The sequence below is a fragment of the Carcharodon carcharias genome, chromosome 10, assembly GCF_017639515.1.
Source record: "Carcharodon carcharias isolate sCarCar2 chromosome 10, sCarCar2.pri, whole genome shotgun sequence".
NCBI classification, from domain to species: domain Eukaryota; kingdom Metazoa; phylum Chordata; class Chondrichthyes; order Lamniformes; family Lamnidae; genus Carcharodon; species Carcharodon carcharias.
Genome location: NC_054476.1, coordinates 157,099,210 through 157,116,421, shown reverse-complemented (window position 1 = coordinate 157,116,421; position 17,212 = coordinate 157,099,210). Strand labels below are relative to the sequence as shown.

General features: G+C 47.1%; 1 protein-coding gene across 2 annotated transcripts in view; it reads right to left on the bottom strand.

Moving 5' to 3' along the window:
- The window catches only part of LOC121283427 (ceramide synthase-like), a 34,704-nt gene extending 25,792 nt beyond the window's left edge, over positions 1-8,912 (bottom strand). The window contains exon 1 of one of the 2 annotated variants that reach the window (XM_041197993.1): positions 8,850-8,912. In XM_041197993.1, the coding sequence (XP_041053927.1) occupies positions 8,850-8,851 (2 nt within the window). In that variant the 5' untranslated portion in view covers positions 8,852-8,912. Of the gene's footprint in view, positions 1-2,930; positions 3,149-8,849 lie in introns of those variants that run through there. The other variant, XM_041197992.1, reaches the window with a different exon arrangement.
- Positions 8,913-17,212: the final 8,300 nt, after the last annotated feature.

The following is a 17,212-nucleotide window of genomic DNA, read 5'->3' as shown; positions in this document are numbered from 1 at the left end:
CACCTTGTCTCTCTAGTCCTTTAACAGTCTATGTTCATCTTCCATTCTCTGATTCTTAAAAGACAGTGGAACCAAACCCAACAGAGTTGCATGCACTTTTAGTACAGGGACATTTCCAGTGGTCATAAAAACAGTGCCATTGCTCATTGTCCTTTTAAACTCCCAAATTGATATATTTTTAACCTCAAGAATTAGCAATTCTGTATTCCCCCTGCCCCCGCCACCCACCCCCCTCCCTACCCCTCTCCCCCACCCCCCACCCCTCCTCTGCACATGCTTAGGACACCGCATAGTGTTTTATAGCCAATTTGAACAGTATAGGCAAATGTGTAAGCCAATTTGGACATAGCAAGGGCCCACAGGTAGCAACAAAATAGTTGACCAATTCTACTGCTTTTAATGGTGTTGGTTGATGAACATTACATTGACCAGGGCACCAGACAATCACTCTATAGTTGTTCAAATGGTGCCTTAGATTCCTTACGCTCATCTAAGCAAGGAGATGAGCCTCAGTTTAACATTTCATCCAAAAAATAGCCTCTCTGACAATGCAGCACCCGTGCAGTCGGCTGAAATGTCAGCCTCGATGAGGTGCTGAGGTCATGGAGTGGGGCTGGAATCCATTTCCTTATGATACAAAGACAAGAGGACATGCACTGAGCCACTGACAGCAGCACTCGGTTTACAAAACCGAGTGGAAACTGCCTCTGTCCATGCTCATTCAACAAACCAACCCCATGATTGCCCCTCTGAAACCTGAGCCGCCACTCTCCTCCTCTCATCTCCTGTCCAATCTGACCCCTTTGCTGCTGAAAGAACTGCACTCTCCCACCTTGACACTCTTGCCACTGCTCTTCCCAGCTCCAGTCTCCACCCTGCGGCTCTAGGTATGGTTCTGGGAGCTGATCTTCATGTCTCAAGCTGGGAGGGAGGGAGGGAGGAGGGGTGGGGGGGAGGATTTGCAGAATAAGTTATTTAAAAAAGGGAGGGAGGGGGCCAGGATTTGCAGAATAAGGTATATACAAGAAAGGGAGGGAGGAGGGTCAGGATTTGCAGAATAAGGTAGTTAAGAAAGAAAGGGAGGGGGGCCAGGATTTGCAGAATAAGGTATATATAAGAAAAGGAGGGAGGGGGGTCAGGATTTGCAGAATAAAGTAGTTAAGAAAGAAAGGGAGGGGGGTCAGGATTTGCAGAATAAGGTAGTTAAGAAAGAAAGAGAGGGAGGGGGGCCAGGATTTGTAGAATAAGATATATATAAGAAAGGGAGGGAGGGGGGGTCAGGATTTGCAGAATAAGGTATACATAAGAAAGGGAGGGAGGGGGGGTCAGGATTTGCAGAATAAGGTAGTTAAGAAAGAAAGGGAGGGGGGCCAGGATTTGCAGAATAAGGTATATATAAGAAAGAAAGGGAGGGGGGTCAGGATTTGCAGAATAATATATATATAAGAAAGGAAGGGAGGGGGGGTCAGGATTTGCAGAATAAGGTAGTTAAGAAAGAAAGGGAGGGGGGTCAGGATTTGCAGAATAAGGTATATATAAGAAAGGGAGGGAGGGGGGCCAGGATTTGCAGAATAAGGTATATATAAGAAAGGGAGGGAGGGGGCCAGGATTTGCAGAATAAGGTATATATAAGAAAGGGAGGGAGGGGGCCAGGATTTGCAGAATAAGGTATATATAAGAAAGGGAGGGAGGGGGGTCAGGATTTGCAGAATAAGGTATATATAAGAAAGGGAGGGAGGGGGGCCAGGATTTGCAGAATAAGGTATATATAACAAAGGGAGGGAGGGGGGCCAGGATTTGCAGAATAAGGTAGTTAAGAAAGAAAGGGAGGGGGGCCAGGATTTGCAGAATAAGGTATATATAAGAAAGGGAGGGAGGGGGGTCAGGATTTGCAGAATAAGGTATATATAAGAAAGGGAGGGAGGGGGGTCAGGATTTGCAGAATAAGGTATATATAAGAAAGGGAGGGAGGGGGGCCAGGATTTGCAGAATAAGGTAGTTAAGAAAGAAAGGGAGGGGGGCCAGGATTTGCAGAATAAGGTATATATAAGAAAGGGAGGGAGGGGGGGTCAGGATTTGCAGAATAAGGTATATATAAGAAAGGGAGGGAGGGGGGTCAGGATTTGCAGAATAAGGTATATATAAGAAAGGGAGGGAGGGGGGTCAGGATTTGCAGAATAAGGTATATATAAGAAAGGGAGGGAGGGGTCAGGATTTGCAGAATAAGGTATATATAAGAAAGGGAGGGAGGGGTCAGGATTTGCAGAATAAGGTATATATAAGAAAGGGAGGGAGGGGGGTCAGGATTTGCAGAATAAGGTATATATAAGAAAGGGAGGGAGGGGGTCAGGATTTGCAGAATAAGGTATATATAAGAAAGGGAGGGAGGGGGTCAGGATTTGCAGAATAAGGTATATATAAGAAAGGGAGGGAGGGGTCAGGATTTGCAGAATAAGGTATATATAAGAAAGGGAGGGAGGGGTCAGGATTTGCAGAATAAGGTATATATAAGAAAGGGAGGGAGGGGGTCAGGATTTGCAGAATAAGGTATATATAAGAAAGGGAGGGAGGGGGTCAGGATTTGCAGAATAAGGTATATATAAGAAAGGGAGGGAGGGGGTCAGGATTTGCAGAATAAGGTATATATAAGAAAGGGAGGGAGGGGGTCAGGATTTGCAGAATAAGGTATATATAAGAAAGGGAAGGAGGGGGGGGGGGGTCAGGATTTGCAGAATAAGAAAGGCTACATGCCTGCAAAGAAACTCCAGCAAAAGGGGGTTTAACTTTGCAACTGGGGGAGGAAGGTCCCAACAGCAAGCTGCACTGGGGTGGGACTGCAAGGAGCTGCCACCTGAGCCCACGGTGTGTAGCTGCAGCTGGCAGGGGGCAGGAAACAGGCAGACAAAAACAGACCGAACGCCGAGCTTTACCTGACGCTGACGGCGACGGTGTCTCCGTCGCTTAAAGTGGGGAAGTTGGTCTGCAGGAATCTCCGGGTGAGGATGAACAAGCCGGGGAAGAAGAGGCAGCCCAGCGCCAGGAGATGCCACATGTGTCCGGAAACCCCCCCACCCTCCACTCCCCAGTGGCCGGGCTCCCTCTGTGTGAGTCTCAGCCCGGGGGGAAGCAGCAGATAAACCCTAACTCAACCTGACATTCAAATCAGGTCCACTCCCCTCCCCTCGCTGCTGGCACCGCCGCCTCTTTCGCAAACTGAGACCAGAGAGAGAGAGAGGGAGGTTTGAGTTTAGACCTAATAATCAGGTCAAACCTGCGCCACCTAAGGACACAGTGTTTTATATATATAAAACCAAGTCTGTAATAATAGCAATGCCACATAGCACAGCCCTCAGGCTTGCAAACCAGCTTATATTTCACCTCTCTTCTATTTTTACTTAGTTCTGTTGAAGGGTCATTGGGACTCGAAACGTTAACTCTATGTGTGTGTGTGTGTGTGTGTGTGTCTCCCTCTCTCTCCCTCCCTCTCTGTCTGCAGGTGCTGCCAGACCTGCTGAGTTTTTCCAGGTATTTTTGTTTTAGCTCAGCCTGCGAACATGCATCTGCGGGCAGTGCCCAGGTTAATTCAATGCCGGAATGCGTCTGACCCCATTTCGGGTTTCGTCTTTCGTTCCAGGTCCCCGCTGAAGAATTTCTGAATCCCACTCGATGGGAGAGTGATCATCAAACTAGCTATTCCTCCTACATGACCTGTCTTCGTTCCTTGAACTGAAACTTCCCTCTTAACAACCCCCCCCCCCACCCCCACCCCTTTCCAATTTGTCCTTCACTTTGCCCTAATATTTAATTTAGTTGTGTTTAGCTGCCTTGCCCTGGAATCACAGAACCCGTCTGCGAGTGTCTGCTCTTATATTTCATGTACAATCAGTGCTCGTTAATAATGTTTATTCCAAGTGTTTAGATTTGAAAGTCAACATGTTGCTTGGTGTAGGCACAGGGCACACTCCAGTTCACCATCCCCTGCCCCCCCAAAAACCCACCCACACACAGACACACATTCACAATTAAAGGGTCAATTGAATAAGTAGTAAAGATGATAAGGAATAAAAACCGAAAAGGCTGAAAATACTCAGCAGGTCAGACAGCATCAGTGATATGACATATGATTAGGATATGGATGATATATTGAATTACATTTTCACACTTTTTCCAATGGACTATAGATGAATGTCAATTATAATAATTGGCTAATTAATCCATATCACGTATTGAGATTAGTAAAAATAAATAGTTATGGATAAGCTGAAAGCTTCTTGTCTAAATAAGGTATTTCATAGATAGGGGTCTACTTAACTCGTGGAGAAACTAAACACTTTTCCTTGTCTGTCAGGGCATAAATGCCAAAGCTGATGATTATTTCATGACCATATTCACACAATGTAGACAACCCTGTGTGATGTATGATCAGATGCTTCAAATGTTATGCTCAGTCCTGTACATACAGTACCTTAGTGTTGCAGGAAAACATTACAATATCTGTTTAGCCAACTGTCACCCCACAGGTGCAAGATCTCCGTGGAGCAACCATCCTCACCAAACACTGAAACATTTCACAAAGCAAGGCTCACAAAAACTCAACAAAAGTTTCCCTTGATTCTCTGATACATTAATGGTGCTTCCCCTCCACAGGAGCAGCCATTCTAAACCCCTGTGCCTGCTCTGTTCCCATCTCCCGGCCTTTTTCCTTTATCTGCCATAGAATTACACACTGCACATAATATACATGTCCGTAAACAATTCCCTTGTTCTATTCAAACATGCCACGACCACAATGGAAATAAGCGACACGGGAAGCCGTTGTTGGCACCTATAACACTGCACCCAGTGACCAGACGAATTCTTAACCCCTGAGAAAGTACTTTCTCAATCTCCTTTTCGAAGATCACACAAAGAAGGAAGCTTTTGCATCTCAGTGCGCATGGGGAACTTTTAAAACAAATTATTTTTATCAGCATTTCGCGTGTTATTTTGAATATTAATTCCAAGGATATTCCTATATTTCAAAACATCCGTGAAACCCGTGAGGTGGTGAATTAGGTAGGCTCTTACTCATAAAATTGTCAAAGGATTAAAGGAGGAAATTAGTCTTGCTTTGGCTGTTATTTTTAAGAGGTTTTTTTTGGAGCAGTCTCCAAATGCAGTCCCTGGATTTTAAAACAACACAATCTTGGTAATGACAATTTGATTAACCTAATGTCTATATTGGGAAATGTCCTTAAAGAATGTGATTAATGGACATCTAAAGAGCACAGGTATGTAGGACACAGTCTGCAAGCTTTGAGAAATAACTGTTACAACTTGCCGGAATTATTTTAAAAGGTAATTGGATTAGTGAAGAATGGTGATCCAATAGATATAGTTTACTCGCCTAATTGGATGGGCACTCAAGGGTAATGAACTTGCAGGGCTATGGGGATAGAACGGAGGAATGCGACTGACTGGATTGCTCTACAGAGAGCCAGCATGGACTCAATGGGCTGAAAGGCCTCTTTCCATGCCATACTGATTCTTTTTAACAAAGTTTTTCACATGAGGCTGGATTAAACTTTCAGCAAGCCATGTAAATGAATTGAGACAAAAACAAAAATTGCTGGAAAAACTCAGCAGGTCTGACAGCATCTGCAGAGAGGAATTCCTGAGTTTTTCCAGCTATTTTTGTTTTTGTTTCAGATTTCCAGCATCCGCAGTATTTTGCTTTTATCTAAATGAATTGAGAGTTGGTTTCAGCCACAGAAGAGGAAGGATGAGACAATAAAGAACAATACTCTACCAAGGAACTATAGCCGGCAGTATTTCACTGGAAACAGTGGAAACTGGGATACTAGTTATTATATTTGTAAATGGTACGAAACAGGGTGTGCATAATATAGAATAGACAAGTGCTTTTACAGCCACAACTTCATAATTGTTCTCTATTTTAACTTGCAGTTTACTCTGTCACAATAAATCAAATGGATGATATTTAGTACCGAGGCAGGCATTGTATGGGGAGATATCTGATAGTCACAATCCCTTGTGCAGACGCCCCTGTGTTAGCCATGGCTCAGCTGGTATCACTTTTGTCTCTGAGTCACTGGGTTCAAGTCCCACTCCAGTTCTTGAACACAAAACTTAAAGCTGACAGCTGACATTCCAGTGCCAGTACTGAGGGAGGTGCTGTATTTCAGGTGCGATATTAAACCAAGGCCCTATCAGTATGCTTGGACGAATGCGAAAGAACCTGAGGTGCTATTTTGAAGAACAGCAGAGGAGTAATCCCTGTTGTCCTGGCCAATACTTATCTCTCAATGAACATCTCACAAAAAAATCCAGATTATCTGATCATTATCGCATTGCTGTTTGCTTGGCTTCTGCATTTCCTACATAATAAAAGTGACCACACTTCTAAAGTACTTCATTGGCTGTAATGCATTTTGGGACATCTGGTGTTTGTGAAAAGTGTTATATAAGTGCAAGTCTTTCACTAAATAGACTTGTAGTGTTGTGGTCAGATAAACTGTGGTGTTTAGTGGTGATGCTATTTCTTGACTGAAAATTTCCATTGTCTAAATTAAATGTTACTGCTGTAAGTCCCCTGGTTTCATGTTTCCCCACGAGTCCAAACTCCGCTGTTGCCAACTGTGTCTGACTTCCCTCCAATGTATCTCCATCTTCACCTCTGTCATGCAGTACATAAGTCTGAAGGGCTGCTTTGTGCCTGGAACGGAGGCCATTATCATGACTGCTTCTCTCTTCTTGCCCTAGTCTGCTCACCCATTCTTGCATTCACCTAATGCACTAGCTACAGGTCACCCACTGTATCACAGATAGAGAGGAATGTACAAAGTCAGGGAGGTTCAAAATGGAATAAGAATAACATTAAGCAAAGGGGGAGGTTCTTTTTCAGAGTGAGACATGGGAAGCGGAATTTTTGCAGGTTTGATATGTCAATGCTCAGTGTGTGGAAATGCATTGATACAACAACAACTTGCACCTTTAAAGTAACAAAACCTTCTAAGGCACTTAACAAGAGCATTATAAAGCAGAATTTGACACTGAACCACGTAAGGCATTGATAGGGAAGGTGATCAACAGCTTGGTCAAAGAGGTAGGTTTTAAGGAGTGTTTTAAAGGTGGGAAGCGAGGTAGGGAGGAAATTTCAGAGTTTAAGACCCAGTGAAAAGAAAGCATGGCCACCATTGGAGGATTTAAAATCGAGGATGCTGAAGAGTCCAGAATTAGGTGAGTGCAGAGATCTCGTAGGGTTATGGGGCAGGAGGACATGGGGAGGGGTGAGGCCATGGAGGACTTTGCAAACAAGAATGAGGATTTTAAAATTGAGGCGTTGCTTGATCGGGAGTCAATGTAGGTTAGAAAACATAGGGTCATGGATGAATGGGACATGGTGCAAGGAATCTTCCTCTCTTTAATTTCAAGTTTTATTATTAAAGTAGCTTTGATTATTTTTGCAAATACTATGTCACTTGAATATCTCTGTTTTTCTGAAGGAAAATCCTGATAGTTTGTTCGTTGATGAGTCAACTCTTCTTTTATTTATGCTTTAAAAAGAGAAACACTGAAACTATCAGATCAGATACGGAGGTGCTGGTTTCAATTTTCACACTTCTTTCCCCTGTTATTTCTCTTTCTGGGGTGAAATTGGTCTTCAGCAAGAGTGCAAAATAGATTATAATGAACTGGATGTAATGTTAAATTGTCTGCCTATTTGTTAGTGCCCCTTTTGGTGCTTTTGATGAAGACCAATTTGATCTACCACATCCCTCACCCCTCCCCCATACTAAATCCAACCAGTGTGGTGAACAGACACACTGCTTCTAGGTTTCAGTCAATTTCAGTCAGACATTGAGTCTCAAAGAAATACCAGGACAAGGGACCAAAAGCTTGGTCAAAGAGGTAACTTTTGAAGAGTGAATTAAAGGAGGAGAGCCAGGAATAGGAGCAGCAAAATTTGGTGAGGTAATTCCAGGGTTTACAGCACAGGCAGCTGAAGGCATGGCCACTAATGGTGGAGTGACCAAAATCAAGGATGTGCAGGAAGCCAGAATTGGAGGAGCACCAAGATTCTGGAGGGTTTTAAGGCTGGAAGAGGTTAACCAAGACAGGGAGGGTCGAGGGCGAGACTGTATGCACCCTAGCTCTAGACAGCAGCCAGTGAAAACAGTCTCACGGTATCTATCTTGTCAAGCCCCCTCAGAATCTTATATGTTTCAATGAGATCAACACCCATTCTTCCAAACTCCAGAGTGTATGAGTCCATTCCACTCAATTTATGCCCGTCCTCATCTCCTGTTATAATACTGAGAATATTTTGTTTTGGCTTGTTTGCCACATCCTTCCTTCTCAGTTCCTCTTTGTCCCTCGATCTATTTGAAACATTTCAGCATCTTCTATGTGCATTTTAATGATCATGTCCCCCTTTCTCCTTGCAGTATTTCTCTTTATTTCATTTTTAATTTGATTGTTAATCAGGTTTGGGTTATGCAAGTTTTGGTTGCAGTTCCCTGATATACAAGAGTAGAGGGTGGTTAATTATGAGGCTGAGCAAGTATATGTATGAGGTGTAACTGAGTATGATGCTCAGATATACAAGATGGTGGTGTGCCTGCCTGTAATGCTCCCTGCGAACAACAACAGTAACTGCAAGGCTCTCTAAGAACATTAGAACAAGTTATGTAACTGAGCATAACGCTCAGATATCCCATCCCCACAATGTTTGGAAACACTTCAGGAAGATGCTTGGCTTTTAGAGACTAGGAGAAGCTAAAAGTGAAAACATGCAAGCTGTTAATTGACTAATTTAAAATTAGAAACAGGAATTCTCACCAACATACATTGTTTAAAAATCAAAACGTTCCGACTTAACCTTTGACTTATTATCTTGCGTTGACTTCTGGATATGCAGCAAAACCTGCTCTTAGTTTTGGGTGCTGGTTTCATCATTGGGATAAAACTGGGAGGAGTTACTAAAGCTGGAAGCAATGAGGGAGTGGAAGAAACACCAATAACACAGAGTGACTCAGCAATGCTGTCATTCCACATACACAGGTTGTTTCATCTCTGGGGCACAATAACCTGCCAGTCAGGCTTTCCCTATGATACCTAAGATGCATCGAAGAATGTCAACATCTCACTTATTAAAAATTTGCAGCTTTGCCAACATTGTGTAAGTTTTAGAATGGTCTGCTTTCGGGGATAGCTGACTATGGACGGAACCATCTGGTCCTTTGGCATTGGGCGTGTTCACGCCAAGAACCGGTTTCACGCCGTCGTGGAACCAGTTTGCAATCGTCCGCTCTGCCTGTCAATGGTGGGCCGTGTTTCCCACCGTCCAACATCAGGAGCTTAATTTTAATGCATTTGCATCTCATTATTGTGCCCTCATGCCATAATCAACCCCCCCCACAACGTCAAATTTACCGCCCACTTCAGCATGACTTCAGAACGGTGTGATTCACCACTGCCTTTCAAAGGCGTGTGCCTGGCGAGCTGAACTTTGAGGGGGAAATCGGAGATGAGTAAATACAACCTTGCGCAGCGCTTGTGAACATCGCCCAGAGGACATCGAGGAAGAGGCACCCACGCGTTAGCGGAGGGGGTGTGGGGTGGGGGGGGTGGGGGCGGTGGGGTGCACAGGCAAGTCGCTTTTCCCCGCCTGGCTTTTAGTGCAGTTGCAGGGGGCAAGTGCTCCAGTGCGGGTGAGACAGGAGTCGGGGGGATGGGTGCAAGGCAGCACAGACTGGAGGAAGTACTCAAGCACGTGCTGGGAGGGAGGTGGGGAGGGGGAGGGGGTGCGGGGGGTGGGGGGAGAGGTGGGGGAGTGGAGGGGCGGGGGTAGTGGTAGAGGGGTGGGGGGGGGGGGAGAGGTTTGGGGGGGGGTCGCTGAGGGAAGTGGCCACACAATTGTAAAAAACGTGTGAAAAGTGAGCATTCTTCCACAGCTGAGGCCATTCAGCTGCAGCTCCATTGACCTCTTTGGAGTCGGGCCTCTGAAGCTTATCTGCCCACTCAAGCAATGCAAAAGCGTGAAAGTGCCACCAAATGCTCCAGAACGTCTCACCCCTTGGGCGCAGACTGAAAATTAATGGTTGTTTTAGCAGCAGAGCAATTGGCCAACTGGGCAAATTGTACAATCCCCTTGTGAAATTGGCCATGGCGCAGTCAATGGTGGATATGCTCACAGCCCCTTATAATGTCTTTATTAAGGTTTGGACCAGTATCCTCATGGTTCAAGTTAACAGAGCAGCTTTGCAGTGCAGGTTAGGAGAGTGCCTGAGTCTGAGCTGAGAGCACAGCCTGCAGTCCAGTGGGCGAAGCTGCCGCCAATCAGTCAAGTGGAATGGGGCGGAGGTAGGTGGGGTTTCAGACAGCCAATGAGCACACTATACACTGGCCATCCAAGTGGTGGCCAGCACTGTCCTGCATGAAGGGACCTTCAGACCCAACCAAGGGAGGTTCTTAGGACACATATGTTAACCCATGCGTCTCTCTCTTTGATCCTGCAGGAGGAGAACATCAGGATCATGGAGCCTGGTGATTTAGCAGAATGTCTCATGGCTTACAGGGAGCAGGGAAGAAGAGGAAGGGTGCGGCGGAGGTGCCTGGCTTGGCAAAGGGAGGGGCACCTCCCTCAAGATGAAGGGGTGGCAGGGCCTGCTGCTTACGCAGCTGTAGATCCACAGCGAGCCGTCTATAGACGGCACTTGTCATTTCTTCAGATGACTGAGAACCAGTGTCACTGAAGACTACTCATGTCCAGGGAACTGGTCGGTCACATTTGCCACCTGCAGCAGGATTTGGCACCACGGGGACTTGGTGATCATCCACTGCCAGTGACTGTGAAAGTGACTGCAGTGCTCAATTTTTACGCCAGTGGCTTCTTCCAGGGCTCCACTGGTGACCTGTGCAGGATTTCACAAGCCTGACACCACACAAAGGGTATCCAAATTGTTCCGAACGCCATCTTTGCGAAGGCACAGAATTTTGTGCATTTCGCCCGGGATCAGGCAGGCTAGGGAGCAAGGGCGCTGGGATTTGCACAGATCTCAGGTTTTCCACAGGTGTAGGGTGTCGTCAGCTACACTCACGTGGTGCTTAGATTTCCTTAACAACAAGCAGTCAACTACATCAACCACAAGGGCTTCCACTTCACTCGAATGTTCAGCTGGTCTGCGACCACCACAAATGCATCCTCCAGGTCTACGATTCCCAGGGAGTGTCCACAACTCCTACATCCACAACTCCTGCAGGTCTCAGAACCCTGGCGTTTCCCAGGGTCCTCTGTGTAGAGTTGGCTCCTCGGGGACAAGAGCTACCCACAGAGGATGTGGCTGATGATGCTCGTGCGGTGGCCTCAGACTGCAATATGACGAGGCTCAAGCCGTGACCTGGACTTTGGTAGAGCAAACGATTGGCATATTGGAAATGAGGTTCCAGTGCCTCGGCAGGTCTGGTGGAGCACTGTGATACAGTCTTCGGAAGGTGTTGCGCATCACCGTATCTTGCTGCGTGCTACACAATATGGCTGCTACGGGATGGGGGAGGTGATCTGGCTGAGGAGGAAATGGAGGAGCTGCACGTCTCCTCTGATGAAGAGGATATTGAAGGGGATAACGGTGATGAGGTCCTCGAAGGCGAGGTGCCGGCAATGAGGCCATTGCACTGGCCAGATGAGGCAGGCGCGCTCAGGAGGCCCTCATCGCTGCAAGATTCATGGAGGCTGATGACAAGATGCGTTGGGGACAGTCCATAGATTTTCACATAGCCTCTGTGAATGTCTGTCCCCTGTATGGCTGAGGGCAGCTCGCTTTCAACTCTGTGATCAGGGGCATATCATGGAGATGCTGCCATGAAACTTTAAATACACCTGATACTTTGTCAGCCTTCAGCACTTGTCCCCTTCAGGAGCATAGCATCATCGGGCACACAGACAGAATGAAGGAACTCTGTGGTGCCTGCCCAGGACATTCTGACAGCAATGACAAACACCATCGAGGTGCAGGCATCACTAATGTGTCCAGTGAGTGTGAAGTTGAACCATCACTTTGGTCTGAAGGTTACACACTGCACAGGGAAGAGGCCCTGTACTAAAACACCTGCCTTTATCTTGTGCAGGAAGCAAGGTTTCGCATCTGAGTGATACGAACACTGCTCATCACAACAAGGAGTCATAGACAAGGAGACATTCTTGGGAGTTTATTTACAATAGTGAACATTATGTACAAGTGATTAACACCCATGCCCAGGCTGTGCAACTACATCTTCTTAACTGCGGTGTCTGCTGGCACTCTCGAGGCTTTCCGTGCCCGGTGGGCACCGCGGGGACTGGGGTGTTTTGTTGACCCCTTTAACCACATTTTGATTTAAAGTTTGTAAGTTTCCTTTAAACTTTGTTCTTGGTTTTATAGCTGACCTGAATTAGGGGCTGTGCCTGATTTATCCCAATTTTGTTAATTTGGTTTTATTGGTTTTAACTCAAAAGAGTTACATCTTCTTAACTGCGGTGTCTGCTGACACTCTCGAGGCTTTCCATGCCCGGTGGGCACCGCGGGGACTGGGGTGTTTTGTTGACCCCTTTAATCACATTTTGATTTCAAGTTTGTAAGTTTCCTTTAAACTTTGTTCTTGGTTTTACAGCTGACCTGAATTAGGGGCTGTGCCTGATTTATCCCAATTTTGTTGATTTGGTTTAATTGGTTTTAATTTTAAAAGATTATCAAGAGTTCAAATCTCACAATGGCAAACTATGAAACAATGTAACTTCATCTGAAACAGATGAAAATGGGTTTGTACTCGAAAGAGTTACATCTTCTTAACCTCCCTAACCCTGCCGCTACATCTTGGTGCCCCCCCCTCCACCCCTGACATCCACAGCGGAGGTGGAGGCAGCCTGCTGATTGCTACGTCCTGTTGTGTGATGACTTTGGCGGGCGTCCTCTGGAGAGCTGAGACCTGGTGGGCCCCGGCCTACTTTGGGTGTCCTGCTGTGGGCCACATGCATCCTCCTTGGCCTGTGGAAATGGAGCTGCGGGGGGTCACAGGAAGAGGGGATTTGGATTGGCCGGACATTCCCAGAGTCCGGGAAGGTCCCGGGGTGTCGAGCTGCTGGTCCTCCTCCCTATGGGTGCCTGAGGGCCCCTGGTTGACTCCTTGAGGAGAAAGGGAAGCTGGAGTGAGATCGAGCTGCCCCACACCCCTCTCACATTGACACAGTTGAAGGCCAACCATGGCATCAGCAATAGAGTTCTGGCCGCGCAGCAGTGCAGGACCAATGACCTTGTCCAAGGTCTTTCTGGTGGACGCTATCCTGCCAGTGTTGACCTCGGTGCATCTGCATGCCGGCGTTATCATCTTGGACTGAAGGCGGCCAGACTCCTCCATCACTCCTTGCAATCTGAGGAGTGCACCAGACTTCCCTTCCCGATGTTCCCGTGATTGTCTTTGTAGTTCCACCAACTGATTGAGGACCGAGTCCAGAGGCTCATCATTTGGCTCGGACTCAGCAGATTCCTTCCCTCCAGCAGTCCCCTGAGTGTCGGCAACCAAGGATGTCCTTGCCTCCACCTGCTGAACAGATTGTGTGCTGTGCTCACCAGATTGTGATCCCGAGCCTGCTCTACATCTAGGCCCCAGCAAGGTGTGTGTCACTGTGCTGGTGGAGAGTGGGTCAGCGCCGCAACTGGTCTTCAATCGTGCTGCCCTCAGGCTCCTTATCCGAGGTGCTCTAGGCGCTGGGGTTGGGGTCAAGTTTGCCTGAGGGCGACGTGTCAGATGTGCCTAGGAGAGAAAGTGGAGATTATTAGTGCTTGGCAGCCACGTTAAACACAATAGTGGACTCAGAGTAGGATTGAGAGAGGAATGATGTGGTACAGGATCCTCACGTGGGTGTTCACCATCAACCTCATCATTGCTGCAGAAGTGGTCCATGTCCTCTCTATGGCCAGCGCCAATGCGCAACGCTGGAATGGAGTGAGGACCTTGATGTCCGGCACTCAACCCCCAGTCTGGGACCTCTTCCATTGAATGTGCGTGATCTTGTCCTGCATAAGGACAGATGGACAAAGTGTGAGCAAGGTGCATGCCAGACCAAATGAGAAGGATGCCAGGCGTGCGTGTGTGCCGAGTGGAGCCATGGATGGGACGAAGAGGCGATCTCATAAGGAGAAAAGGCCAGATGGAGATGTGATGGTGTATGTGTGTGAGAGTGAGTGATGATGACCCTTGAGATGCCAATAAATGTGAGTGGCTGAGTTGAGATTGATGAGATGGTTGACTTACCCTGGCAGCACAGATGAGTCATTCATCCTATATCTGTACTGGATGGCTGACCTTTTGTGTGCAGTGCTGGCACTGACCACCTCTGCCACCACCCCCCAAGCTGGAGTGCTGAGACTGATGTGCCTCCTGCAGCCAGAGTGGGGGTAGAGGAGATCGTGACCGGCTTCCACAGTGTTCAGAAGGTGTCCCAGGGATGTGTCACTGAACTGGGGGGGGGAGGGGAGGGCTGCACTTTTCCTGATTTTTGGGGCCACGTCTTCACCAGAGCAGTGCCGGGCTGCAAGCATTGAGAACTGTGCGCGTGGCTGCTGTTTAAACATGGCGTGAGGAAGCGGCGAAGTGGGAAAATCGGAGGCCGCCCGCCAGCGATCTGGCGTGTTTCGCGTGATTGCATAATTAATGAGGCTGGAAGGGGACGATACAGTGTGAAAATCCGCCAATGTGGCCGGCAGGTAAAATGTCTTTTTTCACGTCTGCAACTGCACTTAGTGCAATTCTGGGACCATTCCGGCCTATGTCAGGGTAGGTGCGGAATACTCAACATGTACTGTGGCTCCCATTCAGAACTGATTCATCCCCGTAGTTGATTCACCTGTAGGCAGTTCCCTACCAAGGGGAGAAAAAAAGCTTGTTTTGAGAGACTTCACTTAGTATCAAGGTGGTAGCACTACCTGAGCAAATTAGCATTTGCTCACTTCACCCAGGTAACAGAAATTGTGACCATTACCCACAAAAACCTCGATTTTAAAATCCTTCTCTTTATGTTCATAGCCCTTCATGCCCTCCGCCCTCAGTGTCTCATTAACCTCTCCCAGCTTTACAACCCTCCAGAAACCCTGCGCGCCTCCAATTCTGGCTTCCCTCCGTTTTAGTCACTCCACCATTAGCGGCCAGCCCTTCAGCTGCTGCTCTCTAAACCCTGGAATTACCTCACCAAATCTGGCTGCTCCTATCCCTGGCTCTCTTCCTTTAAATCACTCTTCAAAACTTACCTCTTTGACCAAGCTTTTGGTCACTTGTGTCTTTATGTGACTCACTGTTAAATTTTGTTTGATAGTGCTTCTATGAAGTGCCTTGGGATGCTTTACGATGTTAAAGCAGCTATAAAGGTGTTGCTGCCACCTGCCTACATTTAACCCATGGCCTTTGCAATTGCCCCAGTGTGGATGGTGGGGTTCCCGGGGGAGGGTGTTGGGTCAGGAAGGTTTTTTTTATATTTTCAAGGGATGTGGGCCTCACTGGCAAGGCCAGAATTTGTTGCCCATCCCTAACTGACCTTGGACTGAGTGGCCCATTTCAGAGGGCAGTTCGGAGTCAACCACATTTCTGTGGATCTGAATTGGTCACATGTAGGCCAGACCGAAGTATGGATGGCAGACTTCCTTCCCTAACGGATATTAGTGAAACAGATGGGTTTTTACAACAATTGGCAATATCATCGTCAGGTCCCCCACCATCAATATCCTGGGAGGGTCACTGATGTTGACCAGAATCTGAACTGGGTCAGCCATACTGGGGCTAGAAGAGCAGGTCAGAGGCTGGGAATTCTGCAGCAAATAACTGTTCTCCTGACTCCCCAAAACCTGTCCACCATCTACAAGTCACAAGTCAGGAGTGTAATGGAATAGCCTCCACTTGCCTGTATGAGTGCAGTTCCAACAATACTCAAGAAGCTCGACACCATCCAGGACAAAGCAGCCCACTTGATTGGCACCCCATCCACCCCCTTAAACATTCACTCCCTTCACTACTGGTGCATGGTAGCATCTGCAAAATGCACTGCAGCAATTCCTTCAATAGCACCTTCCAAGCCCACAGCCACTACAAGGGCAAGAACAAGGGCAACAGATGCATTGGAACACCACCACCTGTAACGTCCCTTCCCAAGTCACATACCATCGTATATTGCCATTCCTTCATCGTTCCTAGGTCAAGTCACCAGAACTGACTCCTAACTTCCCTGTGAAATAACCTATCAAGGCAGCTCATGAGCAACTTCTCAAGGGCATTTAGGGATGGGCAGTAAAATGATTGCCTGGCCACCCATCCTGTGAATGAATAAATAATTAAAAAAAATACATTTTGAACAACCATTAACTTTCTATCATTAACATTTAGTTTCATTGACTGATACATGATTTTAACTCAGTGTCTCCTCCCATCTCCCACCACCTCCATCACTAATGACAGCAGATAGATGTTACCAATGGAAACCCCTCTAGCTCTCACGCCCAAAGATGACCACAGCAAATAGATGTTGATGCTAAAGTCTTTTCGCCATCAGTTTCCAGTTGTTTCTGCAGTTGAAACAAAGAAAGGTTACAGCTTTTCAAAAATGTTTGTGGTGAGCAAAGTTTGGGCCGTTGTTAATTAAGACAAGCAATAAGCACACACGCTTGTATGTTCTGGTGAATTGTTGTACTGTCTAATGCACATTAATGGTGTACAGCAAAGCCTCTGGACTTCTGGTGACTCAGTGATACTGGAATGAAGTAACTTTTCTTTCAAATTATTAAAAACAAGTAGGTGACAGGGCCAAGTCCAGAATGTGGGTTAGCAGTGAGACTGAAAAGAGAAAAAAAGATGAGGGGCTGAATTTTTAGAATGGTGGGGTCCCGTTTCCCAGCATCCGAAGAGTCAGCGGGGGCCACATCCCCACCGACTCTGACTCTGACTACCCCGCAGACAATTGACGCCCCAACAAGTGTCAGTTGGCTGCAGGCGGTAGTTCTGCCCCTCACTCAGGAGGACATCCCACCTTAGAGAGCAGCTGGCCAATCTGCAGTGGACAGAAAAGAGAGTTGGAAGACATTGGAGACGAAGTCCAGGAACCGGAGGACCAGATAAGTTCAGGGTCCAAGGCAGGGAGGGAAGGGAAGGCCGGGTGGGGTGGGGGAGACGACACAAGGGGAGCAATAAG